This window comes from Maylandia zebra, linkage group LG12, assembly GCF_041146795.1.
Source record: "Maylandia zebra isolate NMK-2024a linkage group LG12, Mzebra_GT3a, whole genome shotgun sequence".
Lineage (NCBI taxonomy): Eukaryota > Metazoa > Chordata > Actinopteri > Cichliformes > Cichlidae > Maylandia > Maylandia zebra.
Window position 1 is genome coordinate 3796800 of NC_135178.1, and position 25788 is coordinate 3822587.

At 43.1% G+C, this 25788-nt stretch overlaps 1 protein-coding gene across 10 annotated transcripts in view; it reads right to left on the reverse strand.

The window, feature by feature from the left end:
• The window catches only part of fbrsl1 (fibrosin-like 1), a 290242-nt gene that overhangs the window by 102561 nt on the left and 161893 nt on the right, over positions 1 to 25788 (reverse strand). For 8 of the 10 annotated variants that reach the window (XM_076890570.1, XM_076890573.1, XM_076890572.1 and 5 more), the window contains one exon: positions 1813 to 1842. The exons of the other annotated variants lie outside the window; for them this stretch is intronic. In XM_076890570.1, the coding sequence (XP_076746685.1) occupies positions 1813 to 1842 (30 nt within the window). The remainder of the gene's footprint in view (positions 1 to 1812; positions 1843 to 25788) is intronic. 10 annotated transcript variants of the gene reach the window in all.

Here is a 25788-nt window from a genome sequence, read left to right on the forward strand (position 1 = left end):
GCCACAATTAGAGGCTAGATCACTGGCGCTTCCCAGCCAGAAACATCTCACTACCACTTCTCAATGGAGCTCTTTCGTTTGAGGAACACACTCAAAGCAGGATTTTAAAACGGTTCGGATGGCTAATCACTCTCAGGATGAAAGGCCCTGGCGTGTTCGTTTGTCTCAGCATGGGGAGCTTCCCTTGCCGTTTCTCTGTCTCTGATTCTGATTGTTTTTGTTCATTTCTTTTGCAGCAGGCAGGCGAGGCAGGCGAGCTGGCAGGCAGCACTGTTTGAAGGTGCAGTCAGACCCAAGTGCAGGCCTGATGCTTTGTAGTGATATTTCCAGCAGCACAATCTCATTACTTTTTGACGTGGCAGATGCATGCAGGGGCGGATTGTCATTTCACGCTGTCAAAAGTTCCATGAGGAAACGGAGACAGGAATGGAACTTCAATGACCTGCATGCCTTTGGCTCATCAAGACTGAATATATTAAACCAAATAAGACAGATGAAGCCCCATGAACCAGATACTTAAAGATGCTTTGTAAACTTAATGTCCACTCCCAGGAGTCTTGAGGGAATCGCTTTTCCTGATCTATATCTTTGTAATCAGAACTGTTTCAAAGCCTCGCAAAACCTGTTACTGTGCATTTGAGGAAGCCTAATTAAATACTGTGTACAGAACTGCACAAACACTCAGCTACATATGTATATGTGCCGCCTAAGACAAACAGTGCTTTGTGTCTTAAAAGGAAAACTCCTGAGGGCTGCATTCCACACCTCGCAGAAAAGTTTTCACATGGGACAATCACTGGCATCTCCCCTTTAAAAAGAAACGGAGGATGTCCCTTGGAGTTGATTTCACACGGACTTCTTTCAGAACAGAAGGAAAACTCGCGCTGTTCAAGAAGCTGCCAGGCGCTGATTGAAGCGCCTGGTTACCATGCAGACCTCGGCCTGTTGCTGGGGTGACTGTCCCAAAGTGCTTTCCTGGGTAATTTTCGAGGTCACTGGTTTGAGCACGCCTATGTGGTGCAGATGGGCCCACCCACATTCAAGACCCAGCAGGAGCTCTTTCATTAGGCCCAGTGAATGGCCTCATTCATCCCCTTCACCTCAATTGGTCACGCTGCATCTCTCCAGAGGGCCCAGGACAAACTTTTCTCTCATTCCACTTGCTGATCTTCCACGCACCACCCACCTTAGTCATGCTTCACTTTTGTTCAGGAGCATGTGGTGGCAGGCCTCATCTTTGGCCTCAAACTACCTTAGATGGAGTGAAGGTGGTATATAACTGACATTACTAAGTTTATCCTACTGAATGGCTCAGAAAAGCCCAGACGGATGCTACCGATAGAGATTACTGTGGATCAGAGACATTTTTAAGGTGCAGGTCTTTGTACAGATCTTCATGACTTATCCCGGAACCATGTTCCTTTAATTTAATTCTTTCTCAGTGCTGAAACAAATGCTGCAGCAGGCTCAATTTATCTCTAACTTGCTGCCCTTTCCACTGAATGCAGCTGCAGTGCTTCGCCATAGTAGAGGGTCCTCTATGCCCTGTCTCTTTTTGACCATCAAGTGAGTCTCAGGTCTAGCCTAGCGAGAAGTGACTAATTGTCTTGAGTTGTTAGTGTGCCTGGAATGAGATACACTTCACTTGGTGACAGGATGCACAATAATTTGGTTTCTCCCTTCCTCCCCTCCCTCTCTTTCTCCTTCTTGCAGCAGATTTAGCCCCCCCTGCTTCTCAAGCTACTGAGCTGTAAAATTGAATGGACAGCAGGCAGTATACAGAATGAGACCTGGCATCATGGACGCACTAACCTTGAGGAGGGCCACTGCTGCATGCTGCACCTAAAGAGATGGAGACAGAGCGTCAGCCATGTTGGACTGAGAAAGGTTAAAATGAGGAGGGAGGAAAGGCCAAATGCAGAGAGAAAGGTGGACCTGTGCTAAAGCAACAACACAACAGCTTAGCAAAGCAGGTCTTCATCGGCATGAGGATGGATATACACTCAGAAAGACACCAGTGACTCAACCACAGAAAGACACACATTTTATGAAAACAGTTCATCTTCAAAAGCGCGTTCCCCAGCAGTTTTAACAAAAACTCGTCCTGGTAATGAAATCAACTTGTAGCTACTCTTGGAACAAATCTGAGCAATCAATTAATATGAATCACAAATTCACTGGCTGTGGCTTAGATGTGAACAAATGGAGCCCCAGTCCCTTACAGATGATATTAGTGCTCTGAGCTGCTCTCTCCACGAGAGATTAAGCAGGTTTGTACTCTCCCTGGCGGGCAGCACTCCCCCCTCCAGGGTGCTGCACTATCATTTGCAGGAAAATTACTTCAGTAATGAAGAATCCAGGCCCATAAATCCTCATGGCCTCACCTTCCTTCGCCGCCCAAGTCTTGCTGAACAGCTAGTAAAAATTCCCTTTAAAAAATTCATAGTGCAATTTTGCTCAAATCCCTCCCAGCAAGCACAATTATGGAACTTTCATCTCAATTGATTTATGTCCTGGGCGAAGGGGGGGGGGGGTAGAACTCGGTGTAGGCTGGGGAAGAGGGTCTGGTTGGAGGGTGGGAAGTGGTAAATCACTGTTTTTAAAAGGGAAGGTGTACGGCCTTTTGTCAATTTCAGTGCATGCGTGCTGTGCAGGTGACAGAGAAGCGTATGAATAAGGGGAGGAGGAAGAGGGAAGAGAACATCTGACGGGTCTGAACGCAGAAGTGAAATGGCAAAAAGGAGGGGGCTGCGGCTGGGAGTGGGGGCGGTTAGTGAGATGGGGGCGAAAGGAGCGGTATTCCACTTGATTAATAACACTAATCAAATTATACAGTGTTCCACTGTGCCCTGAAATCTGGGGCCATAATGTCCTCTAATGGTGAGGTTCATGGAGCTAAACTTCAGAGGGAAAACACAGCGCTGACTGCTGCATGCCTTAATGAAGGCAGTAAAACATCCATTTCCAGAAGCCATGAAATGAAAGGCAAGATTGTAGATGTGCACCCAGTGGCTCCCCCACTGCAAAAAAAGAGAAGGCTGTTAACACAAAAGACGGTGCTGGGGCGAGTGAGACAGACAGACAGACAGCAAGAAAGAAGGAGAGCTGCAAGGCCTTAAAAAGAGAAATGACAAGATAATCATATAAATGAAGACATTTAAAGGGCAAGAGCACCAAGAGTAAGCGGGTATATATAAAGTAAAGGGATGATGAAGTGAGGATAAAAAGACAGATTGGTAGATACTCTTTGTGCGTTCTCTTCTGGCATGAAGACAATCATCTGGGTCTGCTGATTATGGATGAGCCAGGCTGCTTTACTATGTCTGTTATACTTAGTGCTGCTGACAGCGACCACTATTCATCACTATTTAGTTGCTGATGCACCTAACCACAGCATCCTCCCTCTCATCTATCTCACTACTACTCCATTAGAGAATCCCTCCGTCCACCCAGGCATGTATTGTGTTGATCCACCTATCCATCTGAATGTCCAGTCGTCCATCCATCCATGGGTACATTTGTCTACTCATTCAACCTGCCATTCATCTGTATGTCCATTCATGCTTTCTTTCATTCATTCATCCCTCCACCCATTATCCATCCATCCATCTATCCATTCATCTTCTTCGTCATTTGTCTGCTGACGATCCAGTCATCTGTCAATCCATCCAGTCTGGGTCAATAGAATGAGCTCAGCGTCAGTTAGTTGCTCCAGACAAAAGTCGACTTCTCATTTCTTGGCATTATGCAGCACTAAGCCAGCAGATCTCCGCTGGCAGTTCCACACTTGTATATCTGACATTAATATCTAAGCAACATGCAGAAATCATTAGGCACTGTGTGGGTGTGAAGTCCAGCAGAAAATTCCTGCTGCATTATAACAAAGTGAAACTCAAACACACTTAGATTTATACAAAAGCATTATGTTTTGCATTTAATCTACTAAATTGCGCATGCTACCAACAATCAAATCAGGCTTTGCATCTTGAGTAAAGTAAACACTGCTCGTTGTCCTTGGGGCAAAAAAATCATCTGGAGAGCAAGGGGGGAAAAAAACAACAAAGATGAGAAAACACAGATTGCTATTGTTATTATTATCATAATTACAGCTGTGCTTATCATGCGAGCAGCCTCAATCAGGATGAAATACAGTTTCATTTGATGAAGCTTCCTGTTTTGACTGGCTTGAGTTTGGGAGCCACACACTTGGCTGGCGTGCCAAAAACTCAATCAGGCGCAATTACATAGCCATCAGATAGAAATGTAATTGATTTGAAGGCTGACATGAGATATAACTACATTACAGTGGAGGCACAGTGGGGAGGATCCTTGGGGACAGGGCCTACGGGGAGCTCATTACCACCAAGCTTTGAATTATTGAGTGCTAAGGCAGTGACATTGAGGAATAGAGGCGGGCGATTGGCTGTAACAGCTCGACAAGTGTTTATCTCAACTTAGAGCAACCTAAGTTGTCAGTCCATGTAAGAATATTGCAAAGGAAGAAGTTGCAATGGTTTGGAGTTAATGAGAGCATATCACGTGACGTCTGCTATTTCCATTCTGAGTATTTGTAACGAGTACAAGAAAAGGCACAAATACACTGTAAAGTCATGTTTGGGCGTCACTTCTATACTAGTAACATGTGTTGGGTCACATATTTGGTGCTTTATGCACTTTTTATTTTGTGGAAACACTGCATATCATTTTCAATGTTGGCTTAGGATGTTACCTTTTAAAATTTACATTCACTTATGCTACAGCAGATTTTTCTCATTTGGTTTCTGTTTCTGTTAATGTGGTTGTTTGTGAGCTTGCTATGTTCAGTTCCCCATTCGCCCTGCAGGTGGTATTTATCCTTCAAGCTCAGGTCCTCTGTCAGAGGCCTGGGAGTGCAGTATCTTTGCTGGTCCTGGAACTGCACCTCTGGACAGAGATGTAGGATATAATTCCTGGATCTGCTGGAGCCACTCGCCCAGTTTGGGGGTCACCCGCCCGAATGCTCCGATTACCACTGGGACCACTGTTGCCTTCACCCTCCTGTTCCTTCTTCCTGATCACTCTGTATAGCTGCATCTATCACTACTTTTCCTCTGCTTGTCCACCACTACTATGTTCGGTTATTTAGCCATTACCAGTTTGTCTGTCTGTATCTAGAAGAGCTACAGGATTACAGCTTGACTATATGATGATGATAAAAATCCAGGTATATCTTACACATGCGCACACACCTGTATTTTTATTATTTCATCAGAAACCATTTAACCTGCCTTTCTCTTAATGTCACAGACACAAAGAGCTTAAATTAGGTGGAAATCTCCCTTGAGTCAGAAGGGTTGAAGTGGCCCATCTGCCTGACCCTTACCACTAGCCTACGGGTCGTTTCCCATAAGCGCTGAGCGATGAGTGCCGAGAGGATAAAGATATAAGTCACTGTGGAGGGACTCCTTCATCCCCAGGAAGTGGTGACTGCCTACCTCTGGGAGAGTTATGCCCTCTAGGCTACTACCACTGATCTTCCTGTGTCTATCTTATTCTTTCTATCACTCCTCTCTCTCTTCTCACACAGCTCTCCTGTGAGCTTTCTCACAAAAATGAGAACTCAATTAATTCAGGCGAAATGAGGACGAGGGAGGAGGAGGTAGAGGCCTGGGTAGCCCAGAGCGACATTGAATAAGAGAGAGGAAAGCCTAACAGAGCCGTTTGCCGATCTGCGGCCTGGAAACAGCAAACTGAGCATGGGGTGACTGTGCATGTGCGTTAAGTCTTCAGCTGAGTTAATCCTGCGTGCACTTTAAATATGGCTGATGAGCAAATGCTCCTCATTGCTGAGGGAGATGTTGGGTAAATAGACAAGTCACAGGAAGCCAGAGACTGGAAAAAGAGCGCAAACTGAAAGAGCCGAGGACAGAGGTGACATGATTAAAAGCCTGCTGACATTCGGTGCCCAACAAGTTGTCTGTTGTATGAATGTGATGTTAACTTTAATAACGTTGGTAGCAAACACTGTAAACGTGCAGTTCTAAATAGTTGCACTAGATGTTTCAGAAACCTCCAGTCTGTGAAGACTAGGTGAATGGGCTGCATCTATGTCACGTAATGAAGATGTCATGTGACCTATGACCTTGGGATCGAGAGCCTACTGTCAGTGTCACAGATGCAAAGTGCAGCCTTAAAGACATCAATCTTGCATGAGCTTGGTCAACCTGCTTAATGTTACATTAGGGTGCCACGAGCAACCACACAGCTCAGATAATTTTCTCGTAGCCTTGCAGAAAAACTGGCAGAAAACCAGCTCTTAGCCTGGGCTAAGGTTTGAGGGCCCCAGTGGATACACATAAGAACAGGACACACATAGACACACAGACTGGAACTATATAGAGTTATAAAATACACAATATGAGGAGACAGTACACTACATATGCTAAAAAATAAACCAACACTTGAGTCGCTTTTCTTTTAGTCTAGACTCTTACTTGAAGCACACAACAAAAAACAAAAAGCAAAACAAATAAAAAACAAATGACCCATTTTTACAAAAGTTATGTTCAGTGCAACAGCGTCATAAAAGTAACCGCTTCCCTGTGACAGAGTGTAAATCTCACAGTATTCAGGGATACTTTTATGTTCCATTTTGACTGCAGTACATATATTACAACATTTTATCAGTCCCAGCTCCAGGACAAGGCTAGTAAAACGCGCGAGTCAGACAGTTCCAAATTTTCATATGATAAATACCTTACTAGCGAGAAGCCAGGATGGGCTGTGGCATTTGGTGTTTCCAAGAAAATCAGTATGCCACTAGTACTCGGAGTGATTGAACAGGCTGTAAACAGAAGCAGCAGACTTGCTCGACGCTTTCTGGGAGATACTAATATAGCACTACTTCCAGGAGCTGAACTGTAGGATAGAGGAGGGGTTTTGAAGTTCATGAACTGAGCAGGGAGTGCGAGAGCTCTTAAAATTACCATGTCCCTGTGCACGACCCTGTGCAAGTTCAGAGTAAAAGCACAAGACTGCTGAGCAAAGTACGTCAAGTAAGTCATAAGACACCCTTGGTCAATGGCTGATAGTGTTCCTCGCATTAGCCCAAATTAAAATTAGATCTATCTTTAACAATCTAATAAAAAAATGCCATATGATGACACTTTGCCTCATTTATACTTTCCATCTTCTTCTCCCCCCATACCCTCGAGGAGAATTCATTCTCATTTGTTCATGGTGATTGTGAAAGGACTTTCTTTCTTTTCTTTTTACTCAAGTGGCATGTCAGTATTGTTGCTGTGTGAAAAATTAATCACAGTCAGAGATAATTTTTTCCAGATCTATGTCCAATCAAGACATTTAAGACTTCAGCTGGTCTCGTTGATATTATAGGTCAAATTAGAGCCAATAGAAGCATTAAGTACACAATTTAGGACTTTAGCTGAAGGGATGTGTTTGTGTCTTTACCAACATCAGCTGACGTTGATACTTTATTGAGCCTAAGGTTATTACACTAATAGCTGCACTAATATAAAAAGAAGGTCAGGTTCTTCCATGGCCTGAGTTTAAAGCTTGTTTCTAATGAAGAGACGTATGGAGCATTTTAGCACTAGGCAAACAACTCAACATGTTTATTATTTCGCCAAAAATATATCCTGTTTCTTCCCAAGCTCCAAGGTTTGGAGGCCTATCTCCCCCTACCACCACTTCCCCTGCCAGTGGCGGACCCCCTCAGACATCGGTGCGTTGGTGGTTCTTTGTGTCCGGGGATGGGCGTCCAGGTACACACCGGCTCACTCCTTGGCGGCCGCTTATCGGGGCCTGGAGCCTGGGGCTCGCTCGGGCCACTTCGGAGGTGGGGTGCCCCCGGCCTCTCGGCCTGGGGCTCGGTCACTCAGGCGCGGCTGGCTGCCGGCGGAGCTCACGGGCGCGTCACTGCAACTCCCCCTGGCTTCTGCTCCGCGGCTGCTGAGTGAACCCTCATCTGGGACTCTCCTCAGCTCTTTCTGGGACAGTGGCGCGGCTGCCCCTCTGTTGGTCTTCCTTGGTCTCTTGTGTTCTGGGGGCCTCTGGATGTCTGGAGTTTTGATCTCCTCCATACCTGCTTCACGCCCTGGAGGATGGGGCTGTGGCCCCCCCACACCCTCTAGCAGATCATTACATGAAGGAACCTTTTAAAAAAACAAAAAACAAGCGCGTCCATGCTCACAGGTGTACACACGGGTGATCACACCCACAAACTACACCCTTTTTGGCTCCTACCTCAAAGCACACTGTGTTCTGTTGATCTTATGTGCTGCACAATAATGTTTAACATTTAGTATTTACTGTCATATTCCCATATATCATTGTGATGTTGTTTATTCTATTACTCTTGTTCTCTTCTGCTTGCTTTCTTTTTTCTTTCTCAGCAGGTGATCCAGGTGATCGATATATGCATTTTTTTTTCTCTGCCCGTTCTGTTGGTTTTTGTCTTTTGCCCTTCTCCCCCGTCCCTCTTCTCAGCTGTTTCTCTTTCCCTCTTTCTTTCTCCCCTTCTTTCCCCCAGTCAAGTCTGTCCCGTATTCAGTAAGTGAAAATAAAATAAACAATAAAAGGTGAATCAAATGGACCATTACGGCAAGGCTGGGATGGTCAATTTGGTAAAGTAAATCCGTTGGGCATCTTTCTTTGCCTTTAGACAACAATTCTGATGGCAAAAGAGCCAAACGGGACAGGCAAAAAAAAAAGAAAACAAAAAAAAAAAAAAAGAGATAATTTTTTCCAGATCTATGTCCAATCAAGACATTTAAGACTTCAGCTGGTCTCGTTGATATTATAGGTCAAATTAGAGCCAATAGAAGCATTAAGTACACAATTTAGGACTTTAGCTGAAGGGATGTGTTTGTGTCTTTACCAACATCAGCTGACGTTGATACTTTATTGAGCCTAAGGTTATTACACTAATAGCTGCACTAATATAAAAAGAAGGTCAGGTTCTTCCATGGCCTGAGTTTAAAGCTTGTTTCTAATGAAGAGACGTATGGAGCATTTTAGCACTAGGCAAACAACTCAACATGTTTATTATTTCGCCAAAAATATATCCTGTTTCTTCCCAAGCTCTCGCAGCAAGGTGAACACAGTTCAGATGCATTTTAAAATCTTTAAAATGTCATCTGTTTGATGACTAATTAATTTTAAATTTAAGACGGCGTTTTCACAGAAATGTAACAGGAAGGAGGCCGAGCAGGCAGTGAGAGTTTAAGCTCTGCAGCTATAGCAGTTTCGTTGGTGGTGAGCCGTTGTGAAAATTTGAGAAAAACCACAACCTATGTGCCTATTGTGCAAACATGTGAAACCACAAGGGTGCCATGAGTTGCTAAAAGAGCAGCTTATCTATATATGGGGTTAAGCCACAGCTCCACACAAACTGAAAGTTAGTTCTGTGAAATACACGTTTAGTTTTCAAGCCTCGGACAGCAGAAAAAAACTTGATCTGTGAGGAGAAACATGAAAAAAAGCCAGACTGGTAACTACACAGCAGCAGGTTACTAAACGATCTATTAAAGACTTTCCTAAAAGTCAAAAATAAAGGGTACCGTTTGGAATAAAGTTGCTTAACCCTCAAAAAGAGTCACAAAGACTTTGTGGAGAAGCTCTGATGCTGCTATGGAGGCAATTGATGTCATAACAACCTGAAGAGATACTTCCTCTCGAAAAAACGAAGCGGCATAACAGACGAGTACGCCGTGTGTCTGACAATGAAGCTTTTAGCCCTATTCTGTGAACGCACCGCTCCATCCCCAGACACATGCACTACTTCTCCTCTGACCTGAACACGAAACCTGGACAAGAAACACTACGCAACAATTTGGTTTTGTTTGTCCCCCTGGGGCCTTCCTGGCTCTCGGAAATCTTACCCTGGCATTCGCCATAATCCCCGGAGAATGAAACCAAGGCCCAGCAGCACAGACAAAGCACCAGGTGATTGTATATCTGTGACAGACCACCGTAGTAGCCTCTAAAAGTGGCCCCCGTGACACCAATAATTTGACGTCCCTTCTCCTGTTCCACGCTTGGCCTCAAGGGGTTGCCCCGTATCGACTTACATCTAGCCAGCTACCTTTGAATAACAAGAGCTGCATCAGCTTTAACTGACTCAATTGAGAAGAACTGCACACAGTTAATCTGGCTTTTGGCTGGTGCTGGCAGAGTAGATGACATTGGTGTCTGGAGCTGGAGAGTATCAGTTGACCTAGACTAATTATTCATAAGGCCTTGTGATGGCTGCCGCAGTCAGTTCAGACAGGAGCGGCTGAAAGGAAAGCATATACCAATCTGTCTAAGACAGAGCTCAAACAGCTGGGGACCTACAAGAAGCTATGAATGAAAATCTGAAACCTAGAAAGCAAAACGATGTCATTAAGAGCAGTCAGCACTCTCTGAGTGATCTTGTGTAGCAGCCGTACAAGATTGTATATGATGAAGTGAAGAATATGACTTAGCAGGGTCACTCATGCATGGCTAATAGGAGAATGATGAATTGCCTTAAATAATAGCACACTCCATATCCTCACAACCAAGAGCAGACATCGCCTTGAAATTTGTAATAACAGTAATTGTGATTTCAACCAATAGTCCTCCAATACAGTAATAAATACACGCTGTGTTGCCCGTGACGAGTCTACTAAAAAAGCATCTGCTGGCAAAGCCTGAATTTCACTCTTGCACAGAAGGCATTTAAAATGTCCAGATGTCGGTGAAAATTTTCTGGAAACACTAAATCTTTGACTGAAGCATAAACTTAATGATTAGAAAGCTCGCAAGGAAAGGAAAGCGAACGCGGTTCAGCTTCGAGCTCAGGCGAGCTGCTTTCTCACCTCTATTTACAATCAAAAATGAACCGTAGCAATGTGTACCCACAAGCACACATACAAAAGGGGCACTTATGTGCAAGCACAATAGCGTGGCAATTAGCGGCTAGAGAGGAGAAATGCTGGATCGGTTACAGTTGTTGAATGTTAATTACAGCATTTTACGGCATTGAGGAGATAACGAGTTAGCGCCTGGTGACAGCAGCGACATGTCCTTTAACGAGAGCCGTGGAAATTTATGAAACTTGAGATCAGGGACAATGAGGCGTTACTGGCTTGTCAGGCGCTCTTCTGCTCACCCTCCCTTTGTCCTAATGAAGGCAGACATTTGTTTCTTCCTCTTCTCTGCTTGCCCCTGCACCGTTAGCCTGAAATGATTATTGCTCATCTAGGAAAGGTAAAAATCAGCTGCTTGGGATTCTGTCCTTGTCAACTCTCCTCGCACAGCACCGCTGCTATTGTCTAATCAGTTTCTGTTATAGTCGTAAGGTTGGAGAAAAACAACCACAAAACGTGTGGACACGTGGCCAAAGATAAACATGGGGTCATATTAGAGATAATTCCTTCTCTGGCGCAGGAAACGTAGCTGCTAGTCAGACAATTGTGAGTGACCATTCATTCCAGTCTTTTTAAATAGCCGGGGATCAAGAGCTTGGTAAAATCCGTGAGGTTAATGTGGTCATGTTGTGAAGCCTGGTTTGGAATTTAGGTTAATGGAATCATTGATAGGGCTCAGCTCTAATGCCTGCGATGCTTAAGAGGATCCATACTTTATGATTTAGACAAATCCTGGGACATTCTTCAAAGTTTCCCCTGCTGACCTTGGCAAAACAGACAGAGGCACACACGGGAGTGTGAGGATTTCTTTGGGACTTTACAGCCGCTGCTAAGTAGAATCCCCCAGGCTTTATCAGTGCCTGAATGGAATATTACATCAGTTACACTGGGGCAAACATGGGCCCCAGAGGAAATATTAAGAGTAATAAACTTGTAAAGAGAGCCTGTTTTCCCCTCTTCCCTGTCAAATTACTCTAAAGAATTTGAACAAAAATGTACAGTAAAATGGGGAATTCTTGAAATTGTAGCTCATGTCTAGACTAGGACTTGGAAAAAAAAAGTCCTCCTCTGACTTCACAAGACTTAGCTGTGGTCATGTTATTTATATCATACACCAGAGTGACTCCACTTTAATGCAGCTGTATTTCTAATAAGGAATGCAATTATGATGCTTGTGAGAATGTTAATGTTGTGATTTAACTTCTAATCTCTTCAGTACTGCTGCTGGCCTGCTACCAACACTTGTGCTGGGAAAAATGGTCATTTAATTGGGTTGTAGCCTGGAAGAAGAAGAGAGACTAACCTGCTGGTGAGAGCAAGGGGAGATCTTTTAAAACCAAAGAAGATGGTGTTCAGATGTCAATAAAAACAGGTGTTAACCAGCTTAGCTGAGATGTTAAGAGCTTGGATAATCCTAGCCTGGATCCAAGAGGGATCCTGCTCTGGAATACTAATGCTTAGGATGCACTGTTAAATCACACACGGTTGATTAGGGGATTGGATTGGGCCTGCTGCTACAGGACATCAAAGCTCAATTTGCATTTGCTAACAATTGCCAAGATTTGTAGAATAAGAACTGCACACATATAGTTAGAATTATGGGTCATCCAGGTTCACAATCAGCTACTGTGGCGTCAAAAGATTACGCTGAGGAGAGCAACGACACATTATGTTATGGATGTGTTGCACAAGATTCAGGATAGAAGTCTTTATTTTCCAGACTATAAAATAAACCACAGCAAAAAGTACGTTTCTGATTTGTTCCGACTTGCCTCATCCTCTTTGCTATTGAGAGCTCAAATAAAAATTAATATTAGTTCACATGGTGTTGTTTCTACAAGTTTAAGCCTCTGTATAAAAATAAATAAAAAACAACCCCAGCCAACTGCAGAGCTTTCATGCCAACAGCTACAGAAATGCAGCTCCAGTCCAATCAAAGTTACCCATAGGCCACTAAAGCAACAGCACGCCTGTGGGCACCACCCTCAGGCAAGCAAACTTAGGGGGTGGTCGTGGGGGTGTGCAGGGGAGCTGCTCAGCTTTGCAGATCCTGTCGGTTAGATCTGACTAACTGTGGTATTAGTAGGAAAAATTTGGTTTTCTTGATTGCAGTGCTTTCCAGTGATAAAATGATGTGCTTGTTGGGTTACATCCTGTGGAAACGGTGTCAAGCCCATAAACCTTGTTTTGGTGCAGATACATGAAAGAGCTACGCTCTTCCTTCCTCTCTGGCAGCCTCACGGTAGATTTCGATGAGCTTTGAGATGAAGAAACCAGCGAAATATCAGAGTTTTGTCGAGGTTCTGTGATTTGTCTATGATTTCGTTGCTTTGTCTGTTTGTCTGCATGTAAGCAGGATTACTTACAAAGTTATGGATGGATGCACATTAAATATTTTACCAGAGGAGGGGCTTAAAAATGTCCAGCTGCAGCTGTCCTGTTGGATCCGGGGACTCTATTCATCCTTGACGTAGGGGAAACTTTAAACCTTGGTGTAGATGTACAGCCTGGAACTGCTCCTGTTGTCTGCAGATTAGTAACTGTAGAAAAGATCCGACAGTGACAACCTCTGCCTCTTAGTTTGTTAGATGGTAAATCACAAGTGACTTTCTTGAGGTAGCTAATATATTAAAAAAAATCATTTTTTTAGAAGCAAACTGAAAAGTTCTGCAAGATTTATAATTTCAAAGAACTGCAGTTCTTAATACGAACCTACTGTAATAATGAAACGCTATAAGCACTCAAGAGCAATTTACGTCACTGAGGGGCAGATACATCAAAGTACTGCGCTGGTGAATGTGCTCATTTTCAGCTCAGAAATTATCTCAGTACAAACAGATAGCACCTAAAGGGAAGGAATCACCTAAGACACTAAAGAGAGAACATCTTCACAAGGAAGAATGAGCCCAAAGAAGAATAAGCAACAAACATGCTCTCCTCTTTTAAATATAATTCCAACGCAAGTAAACACACTAAGTCTTTCCCTCAAACCACCACCTTGTTTTTAAAATCCTTCATCAAGCTCCAGGATGAGACATCCATTTGGACAAACACCCCCCCCCCCCCCCCCCCAAAACAAAACAAACAAACAAACAAAAAAAACATGTGACGCTCATCTGTTTCACTTAATCTACTTTTAATGTGCCACCTGGTCTGCTACATACATTCATATACTCTTACATGCCACTCCATAATCAAATCAGCATTTGGTGTCAGGGTGGCTCGTGGTTCGGGCTGTTCTCATTTGTAAACACCACCTGCCAGTTCTCACTCCTCTTCACTTGCCGGGTGACATTAGCACAAGCGTGAAATGTGATTTTGCATTGAGCAAACCTCTGCACCGAGCACATCTGAGTGTGCCGACCTGGAAAGCAGGCAGAAATAATCTCCGGTCACCTAAGTCAGAGGGAGCTGTCATGCATTACACAGAACACAGACACTGGCAACTAATAATCAGCTGCTAGGTGCTGCTCTCAGTAACCTGGGATGGTTGACTCCTGTGGCCCCTCCGACAATTTGTCTCTTTTTCTTTTGCCACACAGTTTCCACAGTTACTTTGGCTGTTCCCTTTTTAATGCAGAATCAGGCCTTCGTTTTTACTGTGTGTTTGTTCACTTTTGGACTAAAATCTAAATGATGTCCTTATTTGATAAGCATTATATTGCATTTCATGCACGCCACCCTGCTGGCCACTCAGCCACAAAGTCATGATCATAATAAAGTCATAATCACTTAAACTGAGCTATTTATCTGAAATCTTAGTATCACACAACCCAGCGAGATCTGTGATGAGTTTTTATGCTGCATGACGACGCTTCACGCCTGCACGATCACGTATTCACTGACACAGTATTTAAACCACGATCAGAAACAGCACACATTTAGCACTTTTATGTCACGTACGCACAATGCACAGTAACACGGACGACAGATATATCACCTTTTAGCTGCTGGCATCGTGCCTTTTGATGAATGTCAACAAAGCAGTTAGCAGGGAGGAAATGAGAAAAAGAGAGAGACCAGAGGAGAGAAGAGGGGGGAAAGAACACACAATTATAAAAGCTTCATTTCTTCAGAGAACCATAAAGTCTCGTCCCAGAAGGGCAGCTGAGCACAAATCAATTTCTTTCAGTCGATTACAAGCACTGAGGTTCTAACCTTCATTTGTGAGTCTAATACTCCAACAGTTATGTAGAACACATACCAATTAAGCAATTCTGCGGAATAAGAGGGCCATGAACTGACGCGATTATGGAGGCCGGGCCCCTGGGGAGGTCGGGTTATCGGCTCAGGAGCAGGAAGGATGAGGGGAGCAGGAGCAGAGGATGGAGAGAAAAATGGTGAAGGAGGAGGAGAGACGGAAGCCGAGGAAAAAAGTCATTTATTAAGTCTAATACTCTGTGAAATGTTCCCATGGTAATAAGGCGGGGAGCTTGCATTAATATCAGGGAGCCATGCAGAAAAGGTCACTCGATAACTGTACCGCCCACCGGGGTCGTGCTGACGGGAGCTGCTCAAACACATCTGATAATGCTCTCAGCGTCGTCACTCAGCGCCAGAGGTCGAGAGGATGGGAGCTTGGGGAAAGGTGCCATTTGTGGAAATTGCACTGATGTACCACTGAGCTCTGACACAATTCTCAGTGCGAGCCTTGGCTCTGTGCAGGCAGCCGCACCGTGACTGTACGGAATAAGCACGATGACACCAAGTCAAAGATTATGGGGGATAAATACAAGTCTCTGTGCCGTATTATGCTTTCCAATAAGTTTCTGATTTCGCAATCACTCACATCCACAATGGCGTGAATATAAAGGAAAAGCAGCCGGCATCTTCTTTGCGATTTTCAATATGTGTTTGCACACGGGCTCATGAAAGGAAATGCATTAGAGGCACTCTCCATCTTTCTATTGTCACAAGCTAAATCTGATGCCATTTTCCTCTTGATTTAAAGAGGCTGAATGCATCTCTCCAGATATGTGGGGATCAACACATTGTCATTCACTGCTGAGATGCACCTTAACCACCGCCCTCGCTGCCAGAAGATTTATGGTAATTCCTGATAGCATGTGATAGGATGCAGCCCATAAACCCATGTGAGGTATGTGTTTCTATGGTAACCCTTCTCTCTATTCGCTAGCCCTATGCACCTTGGCGTTTTTACTTTTTTCCTTGCATTGTAGGCGCTGTCTATCTGAATGCCAGCGGTAGGAATGAGATGCAGATTTGTGGCAAAGCAAAGACACAGATGTTTCCTCATTGCCTTTTAATCTGCTATTCCCTCAGCGTCTGGCAAGAAACACTCCCCCTTTAGAATGGTAATTGGACGAGATGAATAATAAACAAAACGAAAACAGACCGATGTTTATGGGGAGCGTTTTAACACTTTGGAATGATCACACTTTATGGCTATTATTAGTGCAGAGGCAAAAGCAAGTGCTGCATCTTGTGGGAATAATAAAGGACAGAGCTTTACTTGTCTAATCAGGAGACCTATCAGGGTCTGGCAGAGGACGCCAGCGCTGTACTCATTAAGGCAGAGCAGCTCACAGTTCATCACTACCTTTGTTTTTCTTACTCATTTCCTCCCTGTTCCCCAAAGTCATTTTACAGTAAAACACACCCGCCATCTACTCGAATGCAAAATTGCATTCATATGCTTTGAATTACAAAATTAATAGATCAATTTACATGTCGTCATCCACATTTTTGGCTTTCTAAGTATCTGCCATCCACATGTTTACCATTTGGTCAGTAAAATCACCTTGAACTCGCTAGATCGATTGCTTGCAAATTTAAGATAATGATTTCATTACGTGCTGTCTGGCCTGATGAGCGCCTTCTCTTCGTTTCCCATCCAGCCGAACATCAAGCAAGTGCTCTGTGTATTTGTTGACAGTGCTGAGATAAGTGTGGATATTTAGACAGCATGTGATATCAGAAAACCGGCTATTTGCATGAAAGACCTGTCCCTCTTTCTCCCCGGAGAGCTTTATAACAGGAGGATATTTCAAACGCTATCAAATGTGCCAAACATTTACTTTGATAACTCCATCGATGGATCCCTGGATTTAATGGCAGCAATCTGAGAGTGCTGAGACACATGCCTGGAGCACAAACAATAATGGAATAGAAATGTGAGGAAGGGATGAATAAAATCTCTTTTAAACGTTCATAAATAATGCACCTCGTGTACCTAGAGAGTTGTTGCCTATTTAACAATGCATGCCTCTTCCTGGTTTCTGTGCAGGCGGAGATGCAAACACAGCGTGCATTGTGGGTCAACATGGAGGAAGACAGCCTAGCGCTCCCTCGACCCTCTAAACCTCGGCTTCCACACCCCCCTGTGGAGCGAGTGCTCCCCACGGCAAATTGCCAGTCACGTGACGATGGCATCGACAACTGCATTTTCTCGTTGCGCCGAAAACCGTAATGACAAAAGGCAAATTTACAAAATGACCGAGTGCTTGCCAAAATGAGGGAGAAGATTTGAGAAAATGGGAGAAAAACAAAGTGCAGGACTAATTATCCAATTAATGTGCAATTAAGCCCGTGCAGCCTAATGGTCTGTGTTGGATTTGGTAATAGCTCTACCAGACTGAGGAGCCTATTAAACTAACTGTAGGCTGCTGTACAGAGCAGACAGATTCAAAACACTGCCTCAGCGAAGGGGCCCACTAGTCGGATGTTACAATTACAGCAGCTGTCGACATTATCACTTAATATAAAAAATGTATGTTGTACTGTGAGCTCAGGCATGCTGACTCTAAGTGTGCGGGGAACCAAAAATATATAAAAAAAATCAACCTCCGACACCCCCACCCCCGACACATAATTCAACAAAGCATTTCATTAAGATTTTCATTATCTGCCATAGCAGAGTTTGCTAATAAATGCTAATTATATTCAAGCTAATATTTAATCACACACAATTTCTCCAGTCAACTCAGTTTGAGGAAATACTAATTCTAATGAATGCGTTTACAGTGCATTTTATGAACTTCAGCACAGGCGGAATAAAGAGAGGAAATAGGGAATGATGTTCAAAAGTGCTTTTTCAACTATGAGCTTTATTAGCTTTGACTTATTTCCTACCCTAATGAGATCCTCTTGGAGGGATGTTTTCGTACAATTAATAATGCACACAGAATAATCAGAAGCATAAATATTTATCAGTCTGTGTGTCTGTCTAGTATAGGATGTGGTGAGTTCAGGCAAACCCATCGAAGCAATGTGCTGCAGCCTTATTATCGTTACACTGTAATCCACGCATCATCGAAATCAGGCGCACATCTGGAATTGTTGGATGATTTTTTTTCTCTCGTTCCGAATGAAAAATAAATAATCGAATATAAAGTAATGGTTTAATGGTTTTAAAGACAAATACTGGTTCGCTATTCTAGAAGCAACATGCATACAGAAAGATTGACTGAACGCGACAATAGCACAGTAGTGTGAGCGCAATCACAGGCGCAGTCAGTTCATTTCAGTGAAAAATATGACGTTCTTCTTTTTAGTGCTACTAACCCAGATCGTGCGCTTGATTTAAACATTCTCCTCCTTTTTTTGCAACTCGAGAGAGAAACTCCCAAAAATCCACACACGGCAGAATCGCTGGTACATTCACTACATTCCTCATGTGTGAATGTAGTTATTTGCCACATGTTATCTTGATTTTCTGACCAAATGTCTCAACTCTCAAATTAAGTCTCAGAAGAATCGAAGTAATTACATGATTAAAACCTCTTCGATTGTCCAATTTGGAAAATTACAAGCATCATCCAGTTCAGCCGGTGGGCTTCTGGGAAACGTTGCATTGCAACAATACTGTAGCTTATTTTATCCACCAGATGCAGCACTGAGTCATTTCAGGTCTGTTAATGAATATGTTTGTTTGCTTTGTTTAACTTGACATTTTCATGAATAATCAGCATTACAAGTCACTAAAAAGTTTCACTTTGATCTACAGGTGAAGAAAATGCTTATTTTCCCACCAGATAGCCATTTAAGACATGGCTCTATACCATGTTAGTCAGCAACTGTGTTACAACACATGTGGACAAATGCATTCATACACTGGGAGTATCTTAAAAATCCCAATGAAACGAGGGTAACATATAACAAGTATTAGTACTTCTCAGTGCCACGCTAAAGAGCAGTTGATGAAGTTGTGTCTACCAAAAGAAAGAAAGAAAGAATTAATGGTTTTAATCAGTCTAATAGACTATATAAATGTGATCGGTATGATTGTGTAACAGTATTTGGATGTCTTGCTGTTTCACAACCGAAACTATTATCCCAGTCACGAGTTACAGATGCTAGCTATCAAACAGCCGAGTGATACCAGGCTGAATTCTCTTTTCATTGATCAACCAACATAAAGTGGAAGTATTGCTAGAACTCACACAACCTCAATAAAATTAAACTGGTATAATGTGTAGCCAAGTTCAGTTAAGACTCATATAACTCATATAAACAGAACATTACTCAACATGTCAGAGCTGATTGTGAGCGTCCACCATGCTGCAGCTATTGTTCAAATACACTCAAAGACTGCACAGTCATCTACCTCTTAGCCCACTTTTGAGTAACTTTTTCCTCTATGACCACGCAGGCTGAGCCATGATTCAGCCCCAAGTCTCCAGGTATCTGCTTCCTCAGCCGGCAGAGGCCAATGTCAACACAATGGAGCAGAGGTTGAAAGACAATCATGTTTGAGATGGGATTTAATTCCGGTTCAGAACCAGCGTAATGGAGTGTCTGTGTCTGGGTGAGCGATGGATTGTGAGGCAATGGTGTCCCTGGAGCCCGGGGCCCTCTGACTGCAGCCATCTGGAGTTGATCTCTATCTTGCTCACCTCAAAGCTCGACATAAAATGGCAGTCACTTCTCTCCCTTACTTCTTCTTTCTCTCTCTCTTAGTTCAAGGTATGTAAACAATCAGATACGCTCTGTCTGGCCATGATTCTCCAATTTCTTGTCTTATTGCCTCTAATCAGCCCTGCACCGGTTTAATTATCTGTAACTTGTGGTATTTGGCCCGCTTGGATTACACTCCCATATGTCAGCCTCCTGCAGCGTCCATTTTTCTTTAAGTTGCATTTAAACATGTCAAATATCAAAGAGAGGAAGTACGCTTTCATCTGTACTGCAAAAAAACATCTTGTAGCTTTCCAGGAGGCTGTGTTCACAGGCAGTGCTTTTGGTGCTCCCAGCAGCTATTTTCCATATAAATCTTATGAATCTCAGCGTTGACAGCGCTCAACGTCCTTGGAGCAAAAATGTCCACAGATTTTTGTTCTTCACTTGAAAATAACTCAACTTTTGGAAGATTGCGGCACTTGTCTGTTAATGACAATTCAAAACCAGTAAGAGGCGGGACTTACGATATCATCACTACAGGTAATTGAGAAAAATTTGGGGATGATAGTCTTTTGTAACCTAGCAACAATAAGCACTTCAGAAAAACACTCTGAAAATGAGGTCATGGGTGCTTTCAGCACTTTAATAGTTTGTGGACACAGAGCCTAAACAGAGTGAATGAATGGCACATTTAAACGCGCCAAAAGCAGGAAAGGTTGAGGAAACAGAGGGAAAAGATCTTTGAGCTTTTTCAGATTGAAACCTTTCCTGAATGTTGTATTCTCCGAGGTGGAAAGGGAGCTGCTCAACATAACTATGTTCCGCTGGAGCACAACTAGACCAGTAAAGGCAACTGGATCATAAAATGCCATGCAATAGCTGGCAGCTTGCATCAGTTATCAGACTGTTTTAAATACTTCCCTCAATGTGAATCCAATTACTGGCAGCTTTTTGTTTGTTCACACATAAGCAGCGATGTTCAAGGCCTGTCTCTCTCTCTCTCTCTCTGATTTTAATCAATTCTCTGGGGAAGCCTGTGTGGGAGATACAGATCAGAACTTGCCATACATCAGGGAAAGATGTACATGAGTGTATGTGTGTGTTAGATGCTTATGCACCTTCTAGTTGAAAATGTCTGAATAACTGGCTGATAAAAAACTGTTAAAGAAAGAGAAAGAATAAAGCTTTTTTCTAACAGTTTTCATTCGAAATAAAAATCTGATTTCTCACCTCATTGCTTTCACTTTTGAATTCCTCAAAGGCTAAAGTTCCTGCTAGTTTCCACGGCAACTTAGAGTGATACTCGAAGATAAAGTTTTCTGCAAACATTAATGTTAAATAATTATGACAAATCATGTTGTCATCATAACTTCAACGCCCGTTTCTTGTACCTAGAGGGGTTAGCACGTTACTTGACTACACGGCAGATGTTCTAATATGTCGCAGCATTAGGGATGATCCACCTGCTCCATATGGGAACTTTGAAGCTACCAAGCCTGTCGATTATAGCTTTCTTCCCAGGAAACGTTAGAGAAGGGCAGGATTGCAGTAAAATGAACAAAGCCAGAAGGTCAGGCTCTTTTATCTCTATTCCCTTTTAGAGAAAGCATTTGCAAGAAATGAGAACTCTCCCCACCCCCTTTCATAAAGCACGTTCCTTTTGGTTGTTGTTGTTGTTCCAAGGGGCCATGTCAACCCCAATGAATTCCAAAATGTTAAGATTTGCATTTCAATTTTGTAACTTCCCTCTCAGGGGTGATTAAGTCATCTGCCCCAAACCCGGCTCTAAATAACTTTAAGCACACAGCTATCTAAGGCCCTGCAACAATGTCACTGCGGTTTTCCCTCTCCATCATCATGCCCGCTGCTTTTTGTCGGCCTGTTTACAAGCTAAATAAATAGCTACACAAAACATCTGGAACCACAAAAAGAGACCTTAAGTGGGGCTCTTAAAAAGAAGCACCAGAGCAGATCCAGGCCTACTTTAACCCTTCCTATTCCACCCAAACCACTCAAAAGATGCGCACTTTGAATCTTTCTTAATGATTAACGCAAGTAAGACCGAGGCAGTCTGATAACTGTCTCTACAGAATGCTTTGCTCTTACTTGGAAATTACTACAGTTTCAGTTCATGCGTTGGCACTGACTTGCTGAAACAAACTTCCTAAAACTACTTTGCTGAAATATGATGATGACTTTACATTTCATTCTGTATTGTTGTATTGTTAAAACTGTATTGTTTGGATGATACAGGTACAATTTTGATTTCTGGATCTTGCCACTATGAGGGTGTCGTGGTCCCTGTGTGTGCCCAGCCGGCCCCGCGAGGCTACATGTGTTTATTGTTTTGCTGCTTTCTTCCTGTCGTCATTCTGCCTGGGCGGAGCTCACTGCGGGCTTCTGCTTTTGGCCCACACACCTGTCTCCAATTATGCTGCTGTTGTGTTTCTATGCCATTTAAGGCCGGGACTCAGATCCTCTCATTGCTGGATGATTGTGCGAGACATGTTAGACTCTAGCTTTCATAAACGTTTTTCTTCGTGAGTTTGTTTCCTCGTTGTAACTACCCTCTCCTGTGTACAGTTTCCCCGGACCTGTGACCTAATCTTGGGACGTGAGTGGGTTGGTGTGTGGAACTGTGAGGGAGTGCGAGTGTGAGAGAGCCATTCCCTTTCTCGAACCTCCCCTTTGGACCCTTGAAACCCCGGATTTCCCCCACTTGTATATGCATCGCACCTGGTGTCTGTGTAAATAAGAATCTGTATTGAACTGTGAATCCCAGTCTGTGCCTGAGTCCACTCCATTGCCCGTGACAGAGGGTGTGGCTCTGAGCACGTGCACAGAGTACCACTGTGGAATTTTGTGTCGTTTGAAAGCTCTGCCATCTTTACATTGTTGAATACTGCTGATCTCGCTCTCTCTCTCTCTTTTTTTTAGAAATGTGTTACTAAAATCAAATAAAAAAACAAACACCTTTTTCAAAAATTAACACATTTATCAGTTGACACACTCGCCCACTTTTAACACTGACTTATACCGCTGTTTTGTATTTATCAGCAGTAACTTAGGGTGGTTAAGTTCTTATTTCCAGGGTAAAAATGCCCGTAACAGCAGTTACAGCCATTACATGTACTGGCCGTTGATGCAGGGCATCGATTTGGTGACTTTTCAAAGTGCCACTGTGGTTCTGACCACATGCAGCTGGTGCGCTGAAACCTAATCTCGATGGCTTGTGTGAACTTAATGGTGCGTGGACCATTCAGGCTCCTCATCTTGTAGGTCAAGTATGCTTTATGAGGTCACTGTCTGAAGATTTATCACCTACATTTCCAATGACAGCAGCCAATATTTTGTGCATCGAAATAATGCATCTCAGTGTTCTAATGGTGTGGTGGGACTGTGACCTGCAGGTCTCATAGGCAGGAGAGGCCAGCAGGAGGCAGACAACAATATGAGCTGTGTAAACACACTGCCAGTTCCAAGGACACACACAGGACAGTAACGTAAGGAAGTTATGAGACTCCTGGAAGTCCATCTGTGCAGGAAGATAAGCCACGGTGAGAGGATGTTATGGGTTCAGTGCTTCTGGAAGGTGTGTTTGATGTGGAATACCCAGGCTAGTGTAAGCAAGGATCACATGAGAGAAACTATGCCATCCATCAGATGATCAGGTCATGATTCACGAGTTTCTCTGAAGACATTTAGATTTAAAGCTCTGAATTAGGACAACAAAGGCAGTGGTAGATTACAATAGAGTGCTGCTTAACATTCGTCCCCTCTTTTCACAGCTCAACATTAAATGAGTGGGAAGTAAAAAACAAGAAGTACAGAAAAGTTAAACCCCTCTACAAAAGCTTGGCTCTAATAAGCTGTTTGCGTAGGAGTGTGAGATGTTTTTGACCCTGACCCTTTAAGACTCATTTTTTTCATCTCACACACAGCAAAGTGAAAACAACTTCCAGTCACTTTAACTCAGCATTTGTGCTGGAAGCCCAGTGGAATAAATTGTTAACAGAAAACAAGAATGCAGTAACACTTATACAAGCCCTGAGGAAAATAATCAAAGTTCTGCTATAAGAGGAGACCTTATCTCAGCCTACTTCCTCCTGATTAGATGTAATTTTTTTTCAGAAGCATGGAAAAAATAGACAAAAAAATAAATATATGTAATAGAGAGTACAGACTGCACAGCAAACTGGAATTCCCTCTGCGCGAACCAGAAACACCATCTTTCATGTCCAAAACAAAAGGTCAAAGTCTCAGGCAACCCACGTTTAGACCCAAGAGCTAATCGCCTCACTTCCCCTACCCATCTGAGAGAATTACAGTGCCTGTTAAGTGTGCATAATGAACGCTATAAAGCTGGCCTATAAAGAAGGCTTTTGGCCAGCCCCTGGCAGTGAGTGGGAGCAGGTCTAAGCACAGATCTGACTGTGCTCACCCTCGTGTGGAGAATGGTTGCTGATGGGTTTTTATGAGAAGAGGAGGGGCGGGCAGCTTCCAAATCATTAATGAGCGCTAATATTTTAAAGGAGGACGCAGGGCCCGAGCACTGACCGTTATATTAAAAATCAAACGGTGTGACCTTGTTAAGATGGATGTCTGTTGCTCTGTCCCCTTGGTGCAGCTGAGCCGCAGACGGCGCAGCGCATTAAAGGTGGCTCTTTGCTTTTAAAAGCATCAGCTATGGCTGTAGATATACGGGGTGCACCGGGGAGCATTACGAGTGGCATTTAATTAAAGAAAAGTAAGCTGTGGGATTTTATAGACTCGCCGGGGATTGCTTGATCTAGTAAGTAAGTGGAAATGAAGGATGCTTGAAAGGCAGCATAAATCTAACACAGTGATAAGCTAACCTTCCCATAATTGTAAAAGTCAGGGTGAGGACACTTTAAGCTGTGGAGAATGTTATCTTACTCAGCTTATTTCAGTTTTAAATGACTTTCCAGAATAATAACATGACAAATGTTGAGATCATGCATTGCTTCATGCAAACCTGATTATGAACTTATTGCTAATCATTAAACAAAATCATGAAACTGATCAAATTTGTTAAAATGAGATTGAGATTCTGATACAGCTATAGAAAGCCTAGTGCTCAGCTGGGGCTGTTCCAGGTCAGGCTAGTAATTTATAGGTAGTAATTAGCCCTTGATGTTAAATGTGGAACACTAACACCTTTGTAGGCTGGTTTGTTAGGTAACATCTGAGGAACCTGACAGAGCTATCATTTTACAGAAAGCGCTTTATTACCCTGGTACCCTGGGCCACAAACATCCAGCTGTTTTTAAGTACTGCCGGGTAGAGGAAGGCAGGAAGGAATGAAAGCCTCAGCTGACAGCGCTTAGTGTAAATGTGTTGGGAAACACAAGCATCAAGACAAATAGCTCAAGGACATTTTTTGTTCCTGTGCTCCCTGGAGACCGGGAAGCCATTCTTGTTGGGGATAACCAAAGATGGGTTAAGTCAAAGGCGGAAGACTGACAAAAAGGAGGTCCAAAATAAAAGTTATTCTGCCGCAAAAGCAGAAAGAGGGAAATAACTGGTCCCGACGCTTCTTGATGCTGTGGCTATAATTTAAGAGTTATGCAATCTTGAGTGAGTTTCCACAGCACACAAAACAGAGCATCACAATTTAGTGATACCTTCAAGGGTGAATTTGGTTCTGCTTTCTACTTCTTTGTTCTAATCTTCTGATCTAAATACCTTAGTAATGGTATGATAATAATGTGGGAATAAGAAGATCTTGAGCATGCCCGCCACCTAATTTCACTCAATCAATGAAATAACATCGAAATCACTTAGTTCTTGATGTTACAGTTACAGAAGATAAGCATAATAGACCGTCCACCAGAAGAAGAAGAAACTTCATATACTGCATTGTTGGAGAGTAACGGAATACATGTACCGGCGTTACGTATTTAAAATACAAAATATGAGTAACTGTATTCCGTTACAGTTACCGCTTAAATAGGTGATAATTAGAATACAGTTACTTTGTTGAAATAAATGGATTACATGGCGGTCTGTTCCTGTT